This window comes from Antennarius striatus, chromosome 18 (assembly GCF_040054535.1).
Source record: "Antennarius striatus isolate MH-2024 chromosome 18, ASM4005453v1, whole genome shotgun sequence".
Lineage (NCBI taxonomy): Eukaryota > Metazoa > Chordata > Actinopteri > Lophiiformes > Antennariidae > Antennarius > Antennarius striatus.
In genome coordinates, this window is record NC_090793.1 from 10791061 (window position 1) to 10817012 (window position 25952).

General features: G+C 38.8%; 1 protein-coding gene across 2 annotated transcripts; it reads right to left on the bottom strand.

Moving 5' to 3' along the window:
• Window positions 1-3588: 3588 nt before the first annotated feature.
• On the bottom strand, window positions 3589-17094 carry mylk4a (myosin light chain kinase family, member 4a). Of its 2 annotated transcripts, XM_068341345.1 has the most exons (14): window positions 16293-17094; window positions 12428-12524; window positions 11907-12324; window positions 10966-11270; window positions 10141-10246; window positions 9583-9676; window positions 9124-9233; window positions 8771-8912; window positions 8612-8682; window positions 8405-8533; window positions 8126-8278; window positions 7961-8039; window positions 7598-7652; window positions 3589-7400 (listed from the first exon to the last, which is right to left on the bottom strand). In XM_068341345.1, exons 1-13 carry the CDS (start codon window positions 16815-16817, stop codon window positions 7599-7601), a joined length of 2283 nt encoding a protein of 760 aa, XP_068197446.1. In that variant the 5' UTR covers window positions 16818-17094; the 3' UTR covers window positions 3589-7400; window position 7598. The 2 variants fall into 2 exon arrangements, with proteins under 2 accessions (XP_068197446.1, XP_068197447.1); XM_068341346.1 differs by lacking the exon at window positions 3589-7400 and having other exon boundaries at window positions 7409-7652.
• Between the last annotated feature and the right edge of the window lie 8858 nt (window positions 17095-25952).

Sequence of the window (25952 nt, forward strand, 5' to 3'; positions counted from 1 at the left end):
AGGGAGAAGCGGGATCAAGCCTGACCTGGACCTACTTTCACAGTTCCTCTGCCGGGAAACCAATCAGACGACGTGAGGATGAGGATCGAGATCAATTTCACTTTAAAAAAAATAAATAAATAAATAAATGTATATTTTACGGCATAAAAAAAGAATTGATTGCAAGAGTTTCTCTCTCTCTCTTTCTCTCTCCATGTTTCTGGATATCGCTAGTTTTTATATGAAAAGTAAAAGAAGAAGTGGTGAACCAGTTTTTACAAAGAGTTTTATAGATTGAAAAAACTAAGGAAAAAGTAAAAGACGCGATAAAATAAAAGACACGATAATCTGCCTCAGCAGATCAGACAGGCCTCTTCTCTGTCTGTTTTTAAATCTCTTGTGAAGACCTACCTCTTCTCTTCTTTGTCTTATCTTATTTTATCTTACTTTTTATTGCTCTGATTATATGCTTTTGTTTTTATCCATATTTTATGTTTTATGTTTTTAATTGATTAATTTTACTTATAATATTTGAACCATTTTGACTATTATCTATAATGTTTGTTCTTTTTTATTCATTCGCCTGTACAGCACTTTGGTCGACTGCTGTTGTGGTAAAGTGCTCAACAAATAAAGTTTGGATTGGATTGGATTGGATTGTGGGAAAGATGATTGTGGAGAAGTGATCTTTTTTTTTTTTTATAAAATTTTGTCTGTTTTTCTTTTTGTTTGATAAATGTTAAAAGGTTTCTTTGTTCAGAAAACGCACAGTATTATCCTATTTACGTGAATCTTTTTTGGATTTTGTGTCAGCATGATTATTTCGTAATTTTACTTTTATTAATAAAGTGGTTTTAAAAATCAGGTCTCTCTCTCTCTCTCTCTCTCTCTCTCTCTCTCTCTCTCTCTCTCTCTCTCTCTCTCTCTCTCTCTCTCGCTCTCTCTCTCTCTTTCTCTCTTGAAGATTATATTTTGTCCACATATGACATGTGGGCAAAATATACTTGAATTAAACCAAACACTGAGTGAACATGACCACCTCATTTAACACGGAACATGAGACACCTTTGACACACCATAGGTCCATAAAAGTCTCTAAATCATTCATAGCTCTGAAATAGTTCAAATCGATTCTGATTCTTGTTCGACACATTCTTCTTAAAACAGCTTCTGCACTGCATTCCTAACTGAAATTGTATGTATGCCATCATGCTCATTTACTCTATTTTCAGCTCAAGTAGAGGACATTGCATCATGTTTCTTCAAATTTATTTTTTTTGTTGTTGCACAAAGTAAAGCCAAGCGTGACCTTGGTGGATATCAATAATAACATTGTTTTTCACCTTTCCAGCATAAAGGTTACATCAATGTAAGAATGGAATAGTGCTGTTTGTACATTGTGAAATTCACTGAGTTTAACTATTTACATTATTGGCTATAATTCATGGTGAAAAAAATTAAACAACAAAACTTTTTTTCTGTACTGGCTAACAAAGCAAACCATTTTATGAACAACAGAGCATGAAACAGAACTAACAGAGGTCTTTAAATGTGGTACCATCCAAGTCCATGAGAAAGCATGAGGTGCATTTGCGTCATCCTAGATATTAAGCCACTTCTTCCTCAAAGTCGCTCTCCTCGGCAATGACATTCCTGGTATCACAGGTATTTGGGCAGCAGGCCGTTCATGTTTCTTTTGGGTGATTTCCACCCCCTCGCCACTGTACCAGTGCAGGCAGACCTTGTGGCGGAACATGGCGGCGAACAGCTCTGAGATGTGCTTAAACAGCTCCTGGATGGCGGTGCTGTTGCCTATGATAGTAGCAGCCATTTTGAGACCGCAGGGTGTGAGAAGGTGGTCATCACACTGTTCGGGTTATGTTCTTGTTCCACATATTCAGCGTCTTGTCAACCACTTCCTATATGGACACTGCAAACAGGACATGGGTCGCAGGCAGCCATCATCATTGTTTATCAAATAAAAGCCTCTGACATTAATATTAATTACTTCTGCGCAGTACGGAAGATGACAACAAAATTCTTGTCAGTAGGATTTAATGGCTCTCTAACCCAGCAACACCGTGTTGCCAGCTAACCAGAAACCAGAAACAGAAACAGAGAAAAATAATTCAGAATCATACTTTGACTTCAATCTGGTTCCCACACTGACCACCTTGCAAATTGGAGGGTTGGACTCTCTCCACAGAACACCAACCAGAGTTTGACAAGTTGGCGACTCTAACAGTCACAAATAAGGAAACATTAACAAGGTCACACAGAGCAATCGTGGACAGGCAAGTTAGTGGGGCTTGCTGCTCGTGGCGACTATGGCTGTAGGGAATGTACAGTTGATATTCCTGTTGAGTGAGTCCAAGAAATTTCCCCTTCCTGTTGGAATTTCTACATGTCAACGTACTGTTGGAGTGATGGCAACACACAGTCCTGTCTACAAGTGTTAAATTTCCCCAGAATAAACAGCGGAGCAGCAGGATTACTGGCTAGTCTTTTAGCTTCACCGCTGTATTGATGTTAGGTCTACCACAACATTGTCGACTTTTAAAAGCAGACTAAGAACATATCTTTTTTCTCAAGCTTTTAAAACTCCCAATTACAAACAGTATTATTATTGTTATTTCCTTTACGTTCTTCTTCTTTTCCTTTCGGCTTTTTCCTTCAGGGGTCGCCACAGGGAATCAATTGCCTCTATCTAACCCTGTCTTCTGCATCCTCTTCTCTCACACCAGCTACTTTCGTGTCCTCTTTCACTACATCCATAAACCTCCTCTTTGGTCTTCCTCTAGGCCTCCTGCCTGGCAGTTCAAAACTCAGCATCCTTCTACCAATATATTCACTATCTCTCCTCTGGACATGTCCAAACCATCTCAGTCTGGCCTCTCTGACTTTATCTCCAAAACCTCTAACATGTGCTGTCCCTCTGATGTACTCATTCCTGATCCTATCCTTCCTGGTCACTCCCAAAGAGAACCTCAGCATCTTCATCTCTGCTACCTCCAGCTTTGTCTCCTGTCTTTTCCTCAGTGACACTGTCTCTAGGCCAAACAACATCGCTGGTCTCACCACAGTTTTGTACACCTTTCTTTTCACCTTTCTTTTCTTTTCTTTTCTTCTTGATCTCTTCTCCCTGTAACCTCACTCTTCCACTTGGGTCCCTCTCATTCACACACATGTACTCTGTCTTACTGCGGCTAACCTTCATTCCTCTCCTTTCCAGGACAAACCTCCACCTCTCTAGCTTCTCCTCCACCTGTTCCCTACTCTCACTACAGATCACATCATCTGCTAACATCATAGTCCATGGGGATTCCTGTCTAACCTCATCTGTCATCCAATCCATCACCATAGCAAACAAGAAGGGGCTCAGAGCTGGTCCTTGGTGCAGTCCTTTACCAATGTATAATTTTTTTATATATGAAATGAAATTTAATATCTGTATATTTGTTATGTATGATCTTTACCTGTTGCTAATTTAATGGAAATGGAATGCATTTCTATGAAATTATCCAGGATTGTAACCATGATTCTCATTGTCCGTGATGATTGTTAGGAGACACAGCTCCTACCATTTCCTGTCCATTTACTGTATATGCCATTTATAATGGCCAGCCCAGACAAACAGAGTATTACGACAGGGAGCTCATTTAATTAATTTTTAATAGAAGATATTACTGAACTCAGATCAGTTTGGGGCAGTGCATTTCAAATACAATGTAGTTGGGCATCTGGCAGCTGTGTGAAAGTAATTAAAAATTGTATAATATGTGACCTTCAATGGATTCTTCCTTGGCCCATGGAACAACCCTGCACTAAATTATTCATCGATGAATCAATTTTACTGCATCAACAGGTATTACTGCATCAGTGCTGAAATTTAGAGTAGATTTTTCCCCAGGTTTGGACACTGGAAGGATGTTGATTATTTGCGGAGAATCAGTGAAGTCAGTTTTAGCTTAACTGGGGTCCTGCTTCCTTTCTTCCTCCGTGCCACCATACAGTCATCCATGCAGCTGTAATTGTGCTTTGAATTAACCAACTACATGATGGGGAACATGTTTTGAAAACAACAACCTAGGAGTCGGTGAATTCAGCCTTATTTTCCTGTCCCCACTTCAGCGCCTGCATCAAGTTGCCTAACTATAACCATAAAGTGACTTTATCTGGCCTATCTGCCATTCTCTCTCTGACTCTCTCTTACCCAGTCTTTATCTTCATTGTATTTCTTTCCACTCAACCGGTCAAGGTGGATGGCCACCTTTGGCAGTACCCTGACTTTTTGGGCCCGGAGTTTCTTCCTCAAGGGAATTTTTCCCTGCCGTTGTCGCTTATACTTGTTCTGTAAGGTGAGGGCGTGAGACGGGGGAAAATCCGGGCACGACGCCAGTGCACTGTGGAGCCACACAGAGACCGACAAACACGCATGTACACACTCACACACTACGGGAAAGGTAGGACCAGTCACTTAACCTGAAGCGTACGGTTGGGTTTTCTGTTTGTTAAAGCGCTTTGAAATGTCAGTTCCCATGATTAAGTGCTTTATAAATAAAACTGGATTGATTGATTGATAGATTGATTGATTGATTGATAGATTGATTGATTGATAAAATTGGTGGTATAACATAAAAATCAATGTAGAAACAACAATAAATTCTTTATGCAGAGCCAAATTTTTTGCAACTTGTCTGTGAAATATTATGCTGACTCTCAGTGATCAAAAATACCCTTCAGATGTTCATTTGTGTTGAATTTTGTTTGTTTAGTGTGTTTTTTTTGCACTTAAGCCTTATAATTCTGCATCTCCAGATTTTTCAAAATGATAATGTCTGTAGGCATTTTATTGAAACATTAAAGCATATTTGTACAAGTGGAAAAGAAAATGTGACAGAAGAACTTTGTCTATGATCTTGTCAGGATAAAAGAAACTCATTCATTTTTCCTGCTGAGAAACTGATGGTGAAGAATGTGATCTTAGCCACAGCAACGCAAGCTATGGTCTAATGTCTTGAACAACAACACAACGCAAGCTGGTGTTTGGCAAAGGGGATGAAAATGAGATGATGACCTTGAGAAAACTAGGTCAAGGCCAAATTTCAACTTTTGTACACTCAGGACCCGGATAAGACAGAAAGATGAGTGAGAAGGCCAGTGCAAGACAATAGATCAAAGCTTGTGCTTTGTCACAAAGCACAAGCTTTAATCTATGTATAAAACTAGTGCATAGCTTTGACCCACCCTAAAAGGTCAAAACTATGCACGTGTCAGGTACTACTTTCAGGGTACACTGACCTACCGTTGAAGTAGGTCAGGGTAAGTCGCAGGATGTTGCAGTCTCTGACTGCCTTGTATGCTTTGAATTCATACCATCCACTATTGTATTGCTATAAATAGTCATTTAATCATGCCTATTATTTTTGGTAAACAACAGCACATCACCATCTATCTCAATGCCTATCAATGCCTCAGTTGAACGGGGCCGTGAAAGAGGATAAGAAAAGATAATTACATCCCTTGAAGCGGTGATGTATTGTAAATGTCAGTGTTTGTGTGTTTGTCCATCCATCCGTCCATCCGTCCGTCCATCCACCAAACATCTTCACAACCGTTGCAGATAAAAAGATGAAACAAAAAGCACATTACTCGGGCTGCAAAGGGGATGAAAACAAGATGATGACCTTGACCTTGAGAAAACTAGATCAAGGTCAAATTCCAACAGTTTGTACACTCAGTAACCGGATAAGTTAGAAAGACAAGGAGAGGTGTTATATTCAGGGAGGCAAGGGGATGAAAATTAGGTCACAACCTTGACCTTGAAATACCAGGTCAAGATCACATTTTCACTTTTATACCTTTATAGGTACACATCTCTGAAACCTGATGAGATATAATCACAAAACAAAAAGCAACATTTTCAAGAAGCCAGAGGCACAAAAATGTGTAGGTCAGGGTAAAATTTTGAATTCAGGGGTGTCGCAGGATGTTGTAGTCTCTGACTGCCTTGTTTGAACATGTTTTTATTAGATTTCACTTGTTCAGTGCAGACAGGGAGAGTAGGACTTGGGTTTAATTTAGAAACAAACGATTTAGTGTTCATTCAGTTTACAAACAATTTTTAAAATGTCTAAGACAGGGGATGATAGATCACATGCATGAAAATGAGGCAGGCATTTAATGACTGATTAGTGTTGTCGAAGACATAGTAGACACTTTTGCACTTCAGCAAAATGTACAACAACAAAAAAATCCATAAAATATTGTGTTTGTTTGACGTTGTCACAAATACAAAGTTGAGCTCCATCCTGTGAGTTTCACAATGTTCCACTGATTTGCATGTGAATGCAAGACCTGTTCAAATATAAGATAGTGGTGGCAGTGGTTCAGTTAGCAGAGCAGGTCGTCCAACGATTGTAGGATTGGCAGTTTGATTCCTACTCCCGCTCCCCTTGTGTCCTTGGGCAAGACATCTTACCCTCTTTGCCTCCAGTGACTCCAGGGACTCACTGATGTATGAAAGTACGTGATTGTTCTGTTGGTGAGCAGAGAGGCCGTTGACACAGATTGGCTGTCACGTTTCCATCAGTCTATCCCAGGGCAGCTGTGGCTACATACAGTATGTAGTTTACCATCACGAAGTATGAATGAAGAATGGACCACCTGTAAAGCGTCTTTGAGTGTCTAAAAAAGTGCTATATAAATCGAATGCATTATATTTATTCCTATTATAATGAATGAAAGGCTTTAAAATAAAAAAAAATACTGTACAAACATCTTCTTGTCTTCTTCTTCTAAAGCAAAAAACAACAACAATCATGCTGCTGTTAGTGCTAGGGACCTGTGCCCCCACTGAATAATGTCTAAATGGTTTAAAGGGACTCCATAAATTTTATATTTATAAAGGTGATAGTAAACTGTAACACATTTCTTGCTCAGTATTCTAATTAATTGTCATACTGGTTCCTCTCATTTGTACTCCCGACACGTTCTTGTGCCTCTGGCAGAAGAACCAACAACACTGGTCAGAAGATCACATCAATACAAAGTGACAAAGTAGCTACCAATTTCCTGCATAAACAGGAAGCAGCTAGCTGCAGTTTTAAACTGCAGTAAACAGTTTTAAAGGATGTTTAAAAATTCAAAACTCTGTCATAAAACAGTATCAAATGCCAATTTAACAATAAAGTACTAAAAAAAATTACAGCAAATCTAATACTAAAACAGTTTTTATCTGTATACATCTAAGAACGCACAAACACAGCACACACACACACTGGTACATATACATATATATACTGTACATAGTACACTATAATACTTAGTCCATGCTTCAGGTGCAGGAATTTTAAATTAAGTAATTTACATGTACAGGAGGTTGGTTTGTTAAAGATGCCACAGCCAGAGCCATCCCAATACTGTTGGAAACAAAATAAGAATGGAAAGTTTCAATCTCAGTTAAGCAGGTACTCGATCTTTTCTTCCCCATGAGCAATCCTGCACAAAATGTGATGCTTGCTTCCCCCCTGTGGCTGTTTTGAGAGCATTTCTGCGAGGGCTGAACACTTCAGTAAAGAATAATAACAAAAGAAAAATAAATATACAACAGACTGACCTCAACTATCAGCTGTGGGCACACACGATGATCTTCGTGATCTGCACATTGTTTTCTATGGAAAAAACTTTCCATTATTAATCATATCAAACGGATCAAAAACAATAACACTTAAAATCTGGGTTTTATCTGTCCAGTAATGTTGTTTCTTTGTGGATTTTCATTATTTACAGATACATACATTGTGACAATTCTCTACTACATACGACAACAATATTATTCAAATTACTAGCATTTGAGGTTCAGAGACCTCCTTACTTTTTTCCTTTTTTTCCCTAATTTTAATCTGGTTCATTCAAGTCTGGTAACATTGAGCATTCGCTCAGTTTCTTGATCAGTGCTGGGAAGCGTTGCATATTCTACCTTTGTGTGAAGGCGATGATGAAGGACAGGGTCAGATAGCCAAGGATGTCTTAAAGACTCCGTAGCCCCCATTCTCCAGCTGATGACAAACACAATGATAAATCTTACTAAAGAAAATCTATGTCTACGTCAGCATACAAAAAGTAATGACAAATTTATAAATACCCTTTATTCATGATAAGCATCCTGGAAATGAAGTCTTTGGCTTCTTCAGATGTATCCACAAACTCCGGCTCATCAAAACTCCACTTACAGCCCAAGATGTTGTTCAGAGTCTCATTGTCATCATCACCAAGGAATGGACAGAGACCACTCAAACTAACCGGAAGAGACAGATCGTCACTCACATTTTATTTCTGTGTTTGTGTATGCAAATTCCCAGTGTGGGATGACCATGTACTGTAAATATCTTGTGTTATTTTTAACGTGTGGGTGTTTACTTACAGCATGTAGGTGATGATGCCGAGACTCCACATATCAGTGTTGAATGACACAAAGTCGTAGTTGATGACTTCAGGAGCGAGGAACTCTGGAGTACCAAAATTCACTCGCAGTTTTTCCTGTGGTTTATATCTACATGGGGAATGTAATTCAAATTACCTTTTGCATTCACACAACAGTAGAAAAAAAACATGTCAGTGTGGTACTCACATTCGAGCCAGACCAAAGTCGATAATTTTAATCTTATTGGTGACTCTGCTCACACACAGAATGTTTTCTGGCTGAAATTACCAGCAAACAGAAAATTTTAAAGTGCTTGGACCAGTTAAAAAACAACAACAACAAATGTGAGTTCCTTTTTCCTATTACCTTTAAGTCCAGGTGCAGGATATACATTTTGTGCATGTGCTGCAGGCCCTCGCAGATCTGCCTGATGAACACCACAGCATCCAGTTCCATTAAGGTGTAGTTTTGATCAATGATCCTGTCAAACAACTCCCCTCCACCAACACTAAGATTTAAAAGAAGAGTTTTGTTTTATGTTAACACAGTTATCTCTAAGCATCATGGAGAAATACATAAGTACTAAATTCATAAATAAAATTTCCCAAGATAGAATATAGAAGTAACTCTTCATTAAAGCTAAAGAAAACAACTATCTACTATTTAAGCTATTTTGAAAGACATAAAAATATATATATATATAAAAAAAAGAACCATACTATTCAAGTACAAGGATGATGTCATTCCTTGACTCATAAGCTGCATAGAGCTGGATCAGGCTGGCATGGTCCAAATTATTCATGACCTGGATCTCATTCTTCACCACCTCCTACCAAAAGCACAGGCGCAGACAGACAGATGCAGGAGCAGATAGACAGACACAGACATAGACGGCCGTGGACACATGAGCACAGATACACATGGACAAGCGAGCACACACACACGAGAGGTTTCAGCTGTTCTCTGCTTCGAGACAATGCATCTTCTCTTCTAGGTCAAATATTTCTCACCTAGGTGAGAATTATTTCCTCTGCTTCTGTTTCAAGTGGCCTTCCAGTGATCTAGTATGCACTAAAAATTCTTTCTGAGCCTCTGCTTTTTATAACATCCGTCCGACTGTTGTTCTAAGATCAAAATAGGACTAGTTTTCCACAAAACACAGGAGAAGAAGCTTTTACCTTTTCTTTCAGACTCCTGGCTTTGATGACCTTTGCTGCCAAAGTGAGACCGGAAGAGTTTTCGACACATTTGTGCACCTGGCCAAAACGGCCCCTTGACAAGAGGGAAAGGAAATTATTTAATTTATATTCACTTTCAAATCACACGTAATGTCAGAAGTAGTTGTGAAACCAGTCAGGATAGGGTGTTATCTTTCCATGACCAATCAAAACCTGATCTTTCTTCATTTTACTGCAGGACTGAGTGCTTAATACATTATTTCATTAAATCTGAGCTGGGCTGCTTCTCTTCTTAGAAGACTTGGATTAACACATAGTGATTAGCTTCCAGCTGGCACCAGGGATACAGTTTCACATTCCACTCAGTCCCAAAGTAAAAATAGCTGCCGTGACACGTAAGTTATGAACCAGGGGAGAGGAGGGGGAGTTACACAATTGGTTGTCATGGGAATTAAGAACCTCCTTCACACTACCTTTCATCTGTGGCAGATTAACTGCTCATTCAAAGCTTTGATTTTCAACACATTTCACAAAGATCTAAAAAGCCCTGCGCCCTACCCGCCCAGGACCTCCTGCCAGTTGATAGTGTAGAAGTTGATGATCTGGTTGGGCTTGGCAGACACAATGCGGTGCTTGAAAGGAGCCTCTGGTGGAGGAGCGGTGTCTGAGTGTGGAAGAGGAACCAAACAAAAATGAATTTCAATTAGTGATGAAAAATGTGAGGAGCTTGGATCTACAGCAGCAGTGAAGTTTCAAAAAAAGTACATGGCATGAGTTTAGGCATATTTATTCTTTTTATACTGAAGATCGATAAATCAAATGATAGTTATGTTTCTATGTAATATTGCAACAGTCTTGATCCAAATTTTTTTCAGATAGTGTTCTAAAGGCAGCACAATACTCTTCAAAATACTCTTCAAAATAACAGTCTTCAAAATGTGACAGTACCCTTTGACAGTGACAGTACCCTTTGGTCGACTGTCAACGATATTACAATATTATTGTTGTTGTTGCTGTTGCTGATGCTGTTGTTATTGTTGCTGTTGTTGTTGTTACGAAACTATTAATTCCATATATATTTTTGCATGTGTATTGTCATTGTACTGTTCAGCCAAAAGATAAAATAATTATAATTATATAATAATAAAAATTATAATTTTTAATAAAAACATTACTATTGGCTTATTTATCAGTGTAAACCTGTCAGGAATACTGACTAAAAAGTTTAATATTATATAGTTATAATATATACATATGCAAGCAGACACATGATTAGCCTAGAAAACTGGTTCAAAAGTCTTGGCTAAATCTGTGTTAAGTAAAAGTAAATTTGTCAAAATTCGAATGTCCTTTCATTAATTGTTTTGAGTTTTCTCAACTCACCAATAAAGTACTGCTGTATATTGTCATCCTCCTTTTCTACATCATGTTCTTCATCATTGTTCTTTCTCTCTCGCTCTAAGCATTGTTTTAGATTTAACTGGAATTCAACGCCATCCGCCCTGAAAATGGCCCAGCCGTCTTGATTGTCTTCCTCATACTTTTCCTCTTCCACCAAAGGGCTTTTTGCGTCATCCTCCATAACCAAATGTTCCTCAGTCAGAAAGGACTTTGAGCATGTGCTGCCGACCTCTGACATTTGGTCCTGCTCTGTCTTCTGAGATGGGGGGACATCTTTGTGGTCATCACTGGTGGAACAAAGTTATAGAAATTGTATTTATTTTCATTGGGGTTCATGACATCTTGTGTACTTTTTGGTACACATTTTAGATAATAAAGAATAAAGGTGCAGATTAATACCCCCCCCCCCAAAAAAAAAAAGAAATACACACATCTGTGACCTTTCAATGATGTGGCTCTTTTTTTTTTTTTACAAATAAATATTTTTTCACAATATCAATCAAGCATGTAGACAACTGGATACATTTGAATTTCCAATGAAAATTTTTGTATGAACTCTAAAATATAACAGAATCCATAGTAGTCAATGAGCCTCAATGCAACCAAGCACTGAATTCAATAGGTTTAGATAATCAGAGATTAAATTCAGTATTTCCATTTTATAAGGTGGACACTGCATCATTGTCCTAAAAACATGAGGAAACTGTAGTTAGCTGTTATAATATACAGTACATGACATCATTATCATCTTCATCATGTCTTACAACTCAAAACTGCTTCCTTTAATACAACTAACAGATCTTTTATACTTTTGTGTAACAAATTACATTGATTATTGAAATAGTTGGTGACAATTTCTCTGATCAGTTTTTGCAATAATGTAATCGCCTTACCAATGAGTCAGTACACATTAAATAGATTACCTCATATCAGTCATTGCCTTTTCATCTTTGAGGCTAGCAGGGAACTTTTCCACGCTTGATCCCTCCTCTTTCTTTACTTCTGACATGAAGAGCTCTGTTTCTTTCTTTGTCACTGAATTCTCCACAGCAGAATCATGTTCCTTCTCTGAAATTTTCTCCTGCACTCCTTCCCCAGATACCTCCTTGTTACCAAAACAGGAAAAATCTTGTTTATCGACAACAGCCATTTGGGAATCTCCATGGTGATTATCCATCAAGTGGCTTGCAGGTGCATCACATGGTTGATTTTTGGGGGCCGCTTTGGTCTCCAAATCCAGACACCCAGGTGTGAGTTGCTGACCTGATTTCTCTGGATTTTCCTGGTTGAGGTTGTGTCCTTCTTTGAGAAGCAACACTTCCTTCTTCAGGGGGATTCTTTCTATAAAACATCCAATACAAACTTTTAAGATGCCTTTCATAATGTATAACATGTTGATTATTGCTTTGGATTAATTGTAGCAACAGTTTCTTGATGTCATCACCTGTTATGTCTGGTGCCTTCATCGTCTTCTGAGCTTTCAGGCCTTTAGGCCTCAAACTTGTCTTATTTGTCCCATCTTTACCTTTGTGATCCTTCAACTGTAAAATGCAAATAAAAAACAATGAAAACAGTGAAAATTAATTGATTCATTCCGTTTTCATCGTCACACTTCACTTTTTTTTTTATCATTTAGTATTTCTGTTCTTATCTAAATGAATGGTGGAGTTACCAGCCTGAAGACAGAAATGAAAAATAAGATAGAAAACAGTTTCTTATTGTAATAAAAACACACATTTTGTTTTCAAAGAATAAATCTGCAAATTTCCCACACTTTTGAGAGGCAAGGAAATTCTTTGGTCCACAAAGTTTTATCCTGTGAAGAGGCTTTAGAGAGTTGATGCAGTGGTAATCTCTTGATTTCTTTTATTGGCTTTATTAGAGATAGGTGTTGAACAAAAAACAAGGGCAATGCTTAGTAGGGTAATATGCATGCACAGGATATATGTGACATAGGAAATAGCGAGAATTAATATTACAAAAAGACATTATGAAGTCACAAATAAAACACTCAGCATGAAAATGGACCAACAATGAAGTAATACTTCAAAAAAGGATTGTTTCAGGTTAATATTATGAAGTTAGGATCATATGAAAACACAAAACAGCAAATAAAACGCAAATTTGAGAAGTACAAAGCATTCACAAAAGGACTAAATATTCATGTTACATATTTTCATTTATTCCAGGTCACCATGTACAGACGTGATGTTCCTTTGATTATTCCTGGCAGATAGGTAGACAGCTGCAAGTCAGTGAATTTATAGTTTATCACTTGTGTCACTCTACAGTGGAATGTAATGTAGAGCATGAGTGGAAATTATTAGAAGCTGTGAGCTGTTGTTCAAATGTCTCTGCTGAGTAAACTCACAGTCTGGTCATGGTTAAATGGTGTGTGAGTCGGTTTGTGCCATTCATTTGTTCAATGAATGCTTTCAACACATACACAGCAAAGGGGATCTTTCATCACAGTGTTTTTCCAGCAATAGCAATGTTTTAAGGCATTCAACACTGATTAAGAAATTAGGTAGTATGTGGAAAGACCAAATTATAGGGCCTATATGAAAGATCTCACACCTCTAGAGGTGGAGGAGGATGGAGCAACCACCTGACACATAAAACAACAGCCATAGAACCTCCTTGAAATTTTGTTTAGCACTTGTTTATAATCAGGATATTAAAAAAAACATTTCTAAAATTTTAATAGGCTTGTATTTGATTAGTTAATTTAATTGAAAAAAAATACTGCCTTATTTTAAACACACTCACTCAGGTGACTCTGTTCTCTGCTTGCAGATCACAGAGGAAACCTCATCCGCTTATATGCAGCTACTGTATATTTTATTTAATACATACCATGTTACAAACATTTACTGGCATGCTGTGAGATGCCGTGACAGCATTATCAGCAGCACTACCAATAACAGTTTACGATGGGCCATTTATCAAACTACGAACGAGTGATGTAAATCACACAATGTCCTCACTGACTTGTACTGGACACTAATAAATCCACCAGCATCCACAAATGCCTGCAAGTGCTTTGTTAAAGAGATTCAGGGAGACAAACCAGAGAAAGGGGCAAATGAATAATTAATCCATCGCTTCATCACTTCCAGACTAGATTACTGTAACTCACTTTTTTCAGGCTGACCCAAAAAGTTGCTGAAGACACTTCAACTAGTCCAGAATGCTGCTGCCTGTGTTCTGACCAGGACCAGTACCCAAAACCATATTTCTCCTGTGTTGGCTTCTCTGCACTGGCTTCCTGTTAAAGCTAGGATACATTTTAAAATACTCCTCCTCACTTACAAAGCCCTTCATGGCCAAGCACCGTCCTATCTGAAGGAACTTTTAGTTCCATATAATCCATCCAGAGCATTACGCTCTCAACATACTGGACTACTGCAGGTTCCCAGAATCTACAAAAGTAGGACGGGGGCTAGAGTCTTTAGCTATCAAGCCCCTCTATTGTGGAACCACCTCCATTCCTCAGTTTGGAGGCAGACACCCTCTCATTATTTAAGACTAGACTTAAAACATTTCTTTGTCAAAAATATTACAATTAAGGAAGCTTAGACTGCTAAGTTTTTGGGGGTTTTTTCTTATAGACCGACACTGCTGGAGACTCAATATCCAGACTCACTGAGCTCCTCTCTCCTCCTTCTTCTCTGACTTTCTCTGTCACTCCTCCTCCTCTCAGACCTTTCTCTCTGAGTTTCCAATCACACCCTACTAACTCAACTTCTTCCCTGGTGTCTCTGTGCTCTACGTCCTCACAGGTTTTCTCAGGTTCACCCCTCATCCGCCCATCCGCTGTGGACCTGCTCCTCCCATTCCACCAATATCACCCCTCACCTAACCATCGGCTGGGGTCCTGCTGCCTTTCTTCCTCTGTGTCACTTTACCGTTCCACCTCTCTTCTGTCCATCAGCTGTGGACCATCCGCTGTGGACCTGCTCCTCCAAGCCCACCAGTACCACCCCTCATCTATCCATCATCTGGGGTCCTACTACCTTTCTTCCTCAGTGTCACCATACAGTCATCCATGCAGCTGTAATTGTGCCTTGAATTTACCTACTATATGATTGGGAACATGTATGGAAGGCAACAACCCACTGGGGAAGGCAGCCTGACTTTCCCGTCCCCACTTCAGCACCTGCATCAAATCTCTAAACTGCAACCATAAAGACACTGACTTTATCTGCCACTCTCTTTCTCTTTTTGTCTGTTTTTCTCTTACCCTGTCCTTATTTTCGCTCCACTCAATGTGGATGGCCGCCCAAAAGAGTTTAGGTCCTGCCCGGAGTTTCTTCCTCAACGAGGGACTTTTTCCCCGCCACTGTCGCTTTTGCTTGCTCTGGAGGGTTCAGTTGGGTTTTTCTGTCTGTTAAAGCGCTTTGAAATGTCTTTTTCCATAATTATATATATAAATAAAACTTGATTGATAAACTTGATTGATGAGTAACTCAACACAATTTTTTGACACGGGACTCCTGGTGAGCTGAGAGGGTCAAAGTCCTTTCAGAATCAAAATGCTGCAGGTTCCCATCCAAACAGAGAATTTCCAAACCAGGCAACTCACATTCTCACCCCTGGCCTCACACCATCTTGTGTGCTGCTTGGGGTGAGGGGATAAGGTAAGGGCAAAGTAGACTCATTTTTTGTGCAGCTGCTCATAAATCTCTACAAATTAACATTCTAATTTTTTCTTCAATTATTGGCAACTGTAATTGTGGTGAATGTCAGATATTGTAAATTACTCTAGTCCAATATCTGGGGAATCTAGAACACAAGCCAAGTCACATTTTTGGACAGGACACGAGCTGAAGCGATCATCTTTGCTACTATGATCATTTTCACGTGTTCTGCTAAGAACAAGATCTGAAGATTTAACAAACAAAAGTCAATCAGGAAAATATAGAGCATCTTTTGAGCATAGACAAGACCAAGATTAGGTATCATTAATTGACTGTGATATATGGAAATATACATTTTAGAAACTTGACTTGAAAAATATGAAAACCATGTTCCATGAGTCTCAGAACGCAGCGTACTTCTGTGAGACACAGAAATGGTTTAAACAGTCGATAAGAGTGTGGGAAAGGGTAATACAAACATAATTTAATATCAGTATGGGGAGGGTTCATAAACCTTTAAATTACTGAAAATAATAAGATAAATAGTTTGTCGCTATATTGCGGAATTTGTTATTTGCGTGTGGTTCCTGGAACGCATTAACCGCGAGTAATGAGGGCACACTGTACAAACTTGGGTCGATACTTTGGAATTTCAGTACTTGGTCTCACCTTGTCTACCTCTCTGTTAGCATCTTCAAATGACTTCTTCTTCATGGTTTGCTTGCCTTTATTGTCTTTGAGTTTTGTCCCTTTGCGAAGTCCTGGGCCTTTGAACATCATCTCCATGACTCTCAAACTTTTCACTGTCTCCCCAATAAAGCTGATCACCTGCTGCATGCTGAGGACCTTTTTTTCCATACCATCCAACTTCTCAGCTTGCTGTTCAGACCTCTGGTTCACCACCGACATTATAGAGCTCATCTCCTGACAGATCTCCCCCACCTCTCGCCCCATGACCTGTGTTTGGTTGACCATCCTAGGTGGAAGATGGATCTCATTTTTGTCAACCTTCAGATTCTCCATAACCTTTTCAATGCCATCAATGTCCTGAGACATCCCATCCAGTCGATTGAGGACTTTCTCCTGGATGTTGATGAGCTTGTCCATCTTGCAACTCATTGACTCCATACGATTTTGGATGAGGTCAAAGCTTGAGCTGCTATCTCCTACTGGATTCTTTACCAAGGCGCTCATGCTTCTGGTGGTTTAAATATCACGTTAGAACACCAACTACAGCTAAAAACCAAACCAAGAACGTCCGTGAAACAGACGATAAGAATTTTTCAAAAATGATAGCCAGCTTCTGTCTTTCAGTGCTCTCAGTAGGTGTATAAACTAATCAAGATACCGAAAAGAACAAAAGTGGAGCAAAATAATTAAAGATACAAAAATTCCAACAAACTTAAAATTTGAAAAACCTAAAAGTTTTGTACTAAAGGTTCTATGGTTATCTAACGTTTTATCCCTGCCGTCTGCTTCTCTCCACACTAGGAGTAGTATTGAGAATAGAATGAGGCAGTGTCCGTGAATGTAAATATACAGCCTACGTAACCAGGGGTCATGTATTTAGGGAGGAGGCTTGGCACTCTATGAAGTTTGGATATTTGAGAGCCTTTAAGTGTCACCACTGCCTGGTAGGTGTCAAAATGATTACTGTATACAAAACCTCTTTGGTGTTTAAGAGTGCTTTTCCATTTGTGCAGCATTTGCCTACTTAAATGGCAATGGTATCACGTATCTCATTGAAACAGATAGACATGTCTGAGTGGACCCCAAAAAAACTTTCTTTCCTTTCTTTCTTTCTTTCTCTCTCTCTGTCTTTCTTTCCCTCTGCCTTTATCCAGGCTTGGAACTGACCTAAGTTGACAGTGACTTGTGTCCCCATAGGGGGATGCCGGGGACTGAACCTGGAGTCTCATGCATGTGAAGCATACACTCTACCACTGTTCAAAAAGAAATTAACCTTATACTTGAATTTATTTCTACTTCAAAATTAATGTTTCATTTTAATTTAAAAATGCAATTTGTTTTGACAAAGAAATGTATATTTATGGGGAAAAACCTAAGAAGACTTATCCATCAGTTATGTGCTTGTCAGTCAAACAGTGTATAAGAACTTGAGAATAGAGAGCTTGTAATCTTTATATTATATTCTGAATCTTTTTTTGGTGGTTTATATCTGCATGGTGATCACCATAGTTAAATAATGTTTTCTGCAATGCCATGTGTAGTCAATTCATAAAAATGAATTGAATGATTCATTATTTTTATTATCTTGATGAAATTATGTAAGAATAGAATCATTAATAAAAAGTGAAACAAAATGAGACATGGTCCATACCATATCCTGATCTTAGTTTTGGATATACCACATATATTTGGCAGGGGGGAAGATGTGTATCGGGTAACAGAAACAGAAAGGAGTAGAGGCATTCACTTTCAGTCACTCTCCCCAATATATATAGCTGGGGTAATGCAAATTCAGAATCAAATCAATTCCATGTATCTGTGAAAGGTAAGAAGTTGTTGTCTATATCTAGACAGAAAATACATTTAGATGCAGATCTCAGATGCTGTTTGTTACATAATGCAGCAGGACTAGTTTGGTGGTGGGTCAGGGTTGGTCTAGGGATACCCAGTCCTCCAGTGATACCTGAACTGCTGTAAGGTAATGTACTGGGATGAACTCTTCAGAGCAAATAACAGACTTCACACTGGTGCAGGGGGTCTTAGATTATTTATTTGTTTATTTTATTTATTCAGTTTATTTTTTTATTTATTCAGTTTATTTTTTTTCTTTCCAGACATGTTATTACGGCAGACTTCACTTTCGTCAGTTTTGGAACATCAACAACATCATCTGAGAAGAAAAAAAGGGTCCCCAGAATCAACAACATGTCTCATTGCAACACATCATCAACCAATTTCATACATTGCATGTCACATTTGAATTTTGTTGAATATTGTTTTGAATCGTCCATTCAGTCCAATATACGTGCGTGTTTGCACATGTCTTTATCAGTTCTTGAAGTGAGTCCAATTTTGTTAATGATCTTTTTGTTGTCCATTCTGAATGATGTTTCTAGACAAGTTTATGGTGTCAGTGCCAATTGAATTTCTTGCTTTGTTTGGCTGAGATGATGTTGAATTCAGTGCCTGCCCCCACTCCTAGTCACTGGTGTCAGCATCACGGTTTCCCCCTGGTTCAGGACAATGACTGGCATCATGTGGCCAGAGTGAGTCCAGGCAGTTCATGTATGATTCCATTGCTTGGTCCACATGTTCCTGTGATCTACATCCAATTGAGTGCCTAAAGGACATCGTGCATTGGCTCATCTGATGCCACGAAGACAAAACCACAGATATCTTGATCCAGGTATTGGTGATGACTCTTGGGTACAACAGTACATCTGCCAATTCATCAGAATCATGCCCAAGAGTGCAAACAGGCACTGTGTGTGGTGTGGTGTGTGTGTGTGTGTGTGTGTGTGTGTGTGTGTGTGTGTGTGTGTGTGTGTGTGTGTGTGTGTGTGTGTGTGTGTGTGTGTGTGTGTGTGTGTGTGTGTGTGTGTGTGTGTGTGTGTGTGTGTGTGTGTGTGTGTGTTTGATAAAAGTATAATAAAAATTTCCCATGTCTTGATGTGAGTGGTTTGAACCTATTGTAGAAAAGAGCTGCAATTAATCTCATTACATTTCTCTCTAGGGTGGCTTTACTATTGTTCAAATTCTTTCAGAATAAAGTAATTGATACTAATTTTTAAAGCACGTTCAGAATCTAATTACATTTAAATCATGTTCAGAATCATTACATTTCTCTCTAGGTTGGCTTTGCCATTAATCAAATTCTTTCAGAATAAAGTCATTGATACTATTTTTTAAAGCACATTCAGAGTAACTTCCCAAACATTGAACTGCAATGCAAAGTCGACTTTTATCTCTCAAATATAATGTATGTACTGTAACTTGCATCCAGTGTCAGAGGAAAGAGGAAGTCTGTGTTTCCTGGCCGACGGGACAGTCAGTAAGATATTTACTTCCTTTGCTGATTGAAACAAGAGATAGATAACAGGGATGAGAAAATATCATGCTTACTCACTGACAAAAACCTTCACTGGTGACATTTTTCAGAGAGTAAATTTTCGCTTTTAACTTAGCTTTTGTAACATGACCAGAATCAATGTTGCCTGTGAATCAAAATAGGTATGCCATTCGAGCAACGGTTGTGTGTCCATGTCCATTCACAGGCAATAAACATGCTACAAATGTCAATGAGAAACAAATAAATAAATAAATGCTGCAGTCAAGTTACTTCCAAGTGTCTTTGCTCAAGATGCCATAAAATTAATGTGCAAACAGAGGTACAGGCTGCGAACTGAGCCACAGTGACCCAAGCCAAACTCGCCTCACTCCAAACTCTTGAGCCAAAACATGCAGTCACGGGTGCATGAAACATAGAGAAGTGAGGCATCCAGATAAAGTGAGGCCAAGATTGGAGAAGTGAAGGAAGGGAAAGAGTTCAGCCGTCAGGTCATGTTTCGTGACAAGCCACTGCCAGCTTGCGTATTACTGTCTTTCACTTGCGTAAGATGGCTGCAGTGGAAAGAACAAGTACTGTAACTCTGATAGGGTAGAAGCACATGCAAGTGAATCCAGCCATCTATCACTGGCAGGGGTTTCGCACCTGCCCCTGGATGCCAACAGATGACAGACAGGCTACGTCAATGGCAGCATGTTCTGTCAATTTAAGGGTCATGGACAATAAACTTTCCTACGGAAAATGGGAACATAGAACAAACTGGAAAATTTCCAGAAATGTTGTTTGTTTTATTTCAACTACATGAATGTCCAGGAAGTCAATGGTGAGAAAATAATTCCATATTTGTGTTTGGGTGTCCCAGCTGACCTTGTGTATGAAACACCCTTTGACTTAGATCAGGAGAAAAAATAATTTAAAGGTAATGGGATATAGAGCTGCAGACGTAAGCAGAAGGTAAATGATTAAAAATGAGCATCTGCCTCTGAAGGGGAGAACACAATGTCCCCCAGGGGAACAGGACCTGTATACTGTGGCTACAGTCATATCACCTCTTCTATATCTACATAGACACAGACACACACAAACACACACACACATGCACACACAGACACACATGCACTCACTGCATGCCAGCCCTGGTTATAATTTCACTTGGAAACTTGTGAACTTAAATGTTTGAGGCAGCAGTGAAACTGAACTCCTTGTGTTAATGCCTGAGATCGTCTGTTCTTCCTCCATTATCTCATATTTTCTCCTGGCATGAAAACACATTTTGGTGCTGTGATTTTGGTGCCCTACATGACGCTGTTTCAATACATGTATTGAAATCCACAAATGATGTCTGTTGGAACTGGGCATGCTAAAAGAGCTGAATTATTCAACACTTTGTGTATCCTGTCCAAATTTATCTCCATTGACTAACTTCTGATTTTAGGCAGCAGGAGGCATCTGAAGCACTCCAGTGCTACAAAATCACATTGTAGGCAATACTTCACCATTAATCTAGAAACTCCCAACTATTGGAAGGCTAATTTAAGACAAAATAAATATGACCCCTTGAATACTGCGTGCTGGTACACCCTGTAGCTTGTGGCAGGTTGATGTTCAACAACAGAAGCCTGATCAAAGGGGCTTCAAAAGTAAGCACACTAAGGAAAATGAGTGAAATAAAGGGATTTGGTGTCATTCTGAGGATATTCATTTTATTAAGGTTATCAAATTAAATAATTAAATAAACTATGAGACTTTTGAGCCTTAAGGCACAGAATATAAAAATCTTCACAGTTAAAGCAATAAAAAAAGAAAAGAAATAGCCTCACGATCAGTTTTTCAAAGTCGTCTTACTTTCTTTGACAAAAACAAGGAACTGCAGCAACTGGGGAATCACTGTCCTGTCTTTTGGTGCATGTGTAAAGTGAGGTCCAATGAATGTGACAGCAACAGCTATCGCCCCGTATGCAAGTATCATGTTGAGGCAGCATTAAAAATTGCATTCATGAACTTGGCAGGATGAAGAAAACCTTTGAGAGTGAACTTTCCTCAGGCAACATAACTAAACTTGTAGCTCCTGAAGTTATGATCATTCAACAGCCTTTCTTGAAAGTAACATTTCAATTACAACGTTATTTAGTGTGGGCACTGTCAGGGAAATTCTTCCTGCTAAAATGAGAGTTGCTAATTCTCTGAAGAATTATGAATTACAGACATGGTGTGATCAATCATTTCTCTTTGATATATCGATAAGGAGATCTGCACTTTGACAGTGTTATTCTGACAATTGTAACAGCATATGATCTTACAGAGCCATTCAAACCCATTCCAACAAGAGATTTTACAAAACTTGATGTTGGTTCAGATTGTTAGCCCCTGGCTTCATTTGAAATGGACCTCATGGGGTCAAAGCATTGCCACTTGCCACAACCCTCCACCTGTAAAATACATTTGTAAATGCAGTTTCAACCCCCCCTTGACACATTTCTCACAGCGTCACTGAACCAATAGTCACACATGGCTTTATCCAAATCATACAAAAGCTGCTCCATGTGAGAAGCTGTTGGAGATTTGGCATTACTGTCACCTATAATATATTCACTGATTAATCAACTAATTATTTCAGCTCTATTGTTCCTCAGCGGCCCAGAGAAACTGTGTTTAAGCATTTTAACATCTCTTTACAGTCTTTCTTTGTTACACTGATCAAAACAGGGATACACAGCTCCAGTGTGTGATGTTAAATAATATAGTTGTCTTCTGTGGACAAGATGCATGATGTATAAAACAGGAGCATCAGCATCTGGCATAATGTCACAAGAGTAACATTCACATTATGGTTTTATTTCTTTTCAACATTATATTACTTCTAATTTAGATATTTGGGCCAATGGCAGTGCTCCTACTTGATTCAGGTATTCCACATGCACTGTTATTATCAGCCTAGAAATGTAAGAAACACTTTACATAAAGGATAACCTGAAGGATATTAAAAGTTAGCGACAAAATGCAAAGAAAGCTTGCACTTACTCAAGCATGCACTTAGCGAACGTTCTAACATTCCTGCGTGATTAATGGTCGTATCGTTCCCTCTGAGAGACATAGTATCACATTATTATGGCTGAAAAGATTACAGTCATATGTTGATTATTACACAATAATGTTAAAGAAGTGTGCATAAAAACTATTAATGAAAATAATACAAAAATAAAATATACTTTAACTGAAAATAAAAGTTGACCTAATATGCGGGGAGTAATTGCGTGCAGCCCTTGAGACAAAACAGAAGTGTATGTCTACCAGAATAAATATATACAGTACATGCAAAATAACGTAACGAGAAGAAAACATTTCAATTATACATTTCTAGCAACATGTGAATTTGATATACTTTACATGTCTAATAAACTTAACTTTGCTATTCGTTTGTTCATGTGCATTACAGCTCTACAGTCTATAATTGAGAATACCGGTAATAAGATTTAACAAATCAAATCTAATGGAAGCAATGGCAGCCAGTGTCTCAGAGCATAAACTAGGTACAACTGTATAAGGGATGTTTAACGTAATAAAAAAGAAGAAACAAAACATTGTGTTGGCAAATACTTTAGAAATTACAGATTATTTCACCTCATTGAAGATTACTATAGCGAGAATCATGTTATTAAATCTGTGACCAGCTGTCCCTCTGAGGACAGAGCAAAACTGTTGACAGGATCGGCAACATCAATAAATGAATAAGGCTTTTAACACAATCAAAAGGAAAAGACAGAGCTACCCTTCACTGTGTCAGAGAAAAAGGTAATAAACATCAATATTCTTCAAGGGAGAGAAGCATTGTTGGCTCCTCTAGTTGTTAATCAAAACATTAACATAAGCACCTATGCCACATAACAAGACATACACTGGCAATATATAAGATTGGGGAATTCTCGATCAATTACACTTGATTGAAAAAGAAAATGTAAAACACTAATAGCCCAATCAATAAACATATATTTCTGGTTGTTATATTGCTAAAAATTCCATGTTTTCAGAGTCCATTTACCTCAAGAAAGTAATGCATCCTTGAGATGATTTTATTAATAACGACATCATAACTGTTTACGTAAAAAAAAAAAAAGAGTAAAATTAGTTTTATCAAAATGTTAAAGCCTGGTAATCATGTTAAGATGTAAAAGTGTTTGTTTTTTTCACTCTTGCTTTTCACTCAATAGTTTTTTTTTTGTGCCTTCAATTCATATATTCTCCTGTGGACACTGCACCAAGCTGACAGAGTCTTCTCCACACACATTTCAGTCATATCTGTCGATAACATCTGTCGGTAACATCTGTCTCTTTTTCTTGATTAACTTTTAATCATTCAAGAAAGGACTGATTGTCACTTGGTTTTTGCTCCAACTTTTGTATTTTTTTTCGGAGGCATGGTCATAGTTAATCAATCAATCAACCTTTATTTGTATAGCGCTTAATCACAGCAGAAATTTCAAAGCGCTTTAACAGACACAAACCCAACAGGACACTTTTGTTTGCTCTGGAGAGTCTAACTAACTCCTCGCTCTCACTGCAGTGTAAAACAAGCAGATATGTTGCCGTTTGGTCGATTTTAATAAGGCAGAATCATACAGGTGAGTTTCGTGACGAGAACCTCACGCGAGATGAAAACATAATGGCGATTTCCGGGTTCAAAAGTTAAGTTGAGAATTGGAAAACTTGTGAGTACAGTATATTTGTTAAATGGAAGTGCATTTAAAGCTTGCCTCCCAAGGACGCACGCTGACTGACGATTGTGCGTCCCTGGGAGGCGTCGAAGACGCAAGGACGCACGCAAACGAGAACACTGTGTTCTAGTTGTGTTACTTTTAGAGAACAAAGATGCAGTGGTGTTGCCTGAATAATGTTTGAGTGTCATAAAAAATGTCAAACAACCTTGAGTACACCTGAACATTTGTGGGGTAAATGATAAGTTTCTTCTCCTGTAGCAGAATAAGCCATACAGCCTTTGCCAGAGGTTTGAGGTGACCACACACATTCTGTTGAGTAGCCAAACCTCCTGGCTTGTGACGAAGTTCCCCATGGCCTTAATTTTACTCCAGTATCTCTATCTTTATCTACAAAGTGCTTCTTGGAGCTTAGGAAGTCTCAAGTAGCGGGTTAGATGAGATGACAGTTCCTTCTCAGCACATTCCCACCCCAAACATTAATACTGCACGTTCCTCAAAAGCTTTTGTTAATTCAGTCAACAATCCACTCCCATCAGCACTTAGAGCTGATGGGAGTGGACAGGCAGCTGAAGGACAGGCAGTTTGTTCTTATTGGAAAACAGTGACAGGTGCCAGAAAAGGTTCTTTCGAAGACAAGCTTCAATATCTCTCACTAATCCCAATTCACTCTAGAGAGCAGGGTCTCTCAGATGAGATGAGACTCATGGTCTGACACCACAAATTCATGTCTCTGCTCCTATAGAGGGTAAAAGCAAAATAGATGTTATATTGTTGAGAATATCAAAGTAAAGCTGCAACACGTGATTTATCGAACCCCAGACTCTGCTATGTTAAAGTTATTTTTTATTTTTTTAAATTATATTAACTGTATTAAACCCCGAAGGGAAATTAAGAATCCACTCAACACACAGGTTAGAAGGTACATGCATAGTGTGTACAGGCCCGTAACACACACACACACACACACACACACACACACACACACACACACACACACACACACACACACACACACACACACACGGGGGCCTGTAGGCATGCAGGTGAGAGGGAGGAAGAGCGACAGACAGCTCCTTCATGGTGCGCCTCCAATCATCAACTTGTAAATGGGACGGTGTGTGAACCAACCCGCCGATCTTGGAACATTGGAAGACCCGCTCCCACCCGCTCTACTGCTGAGCCATTGCCGCATCAGCCAGCAGACCACCACTGTTGAATTTTTTTTTTAACTAAAACGAGAGCAGGAGCTGTGGAATTTGAGATTAAAATCTAAAATAAAAAATAAAATACAAAAATGCTATGTATTTTTCTCATTATTAAAATGTGGTGTTCACTCCCTCTACTGGTGCTGCTGTAGACTCAACTTCTTCTTCCTCTCCTTTCGGCTTTTTCCTTCAGGGGTCGCCACAGCGAATCAATTGCCTCCATCTAACCCTGTCTTCTGCATCCTCTTCTCTCACACCAACTACCTTCATGTCCTCTTTCTCTACATCCATAAACCTCCTCTTTGGTCTTCCTCTAGGCCTCCTGCCTGGCAGTTCAAAACTCAGCATCCTTCTACCAACATATTCACTATCT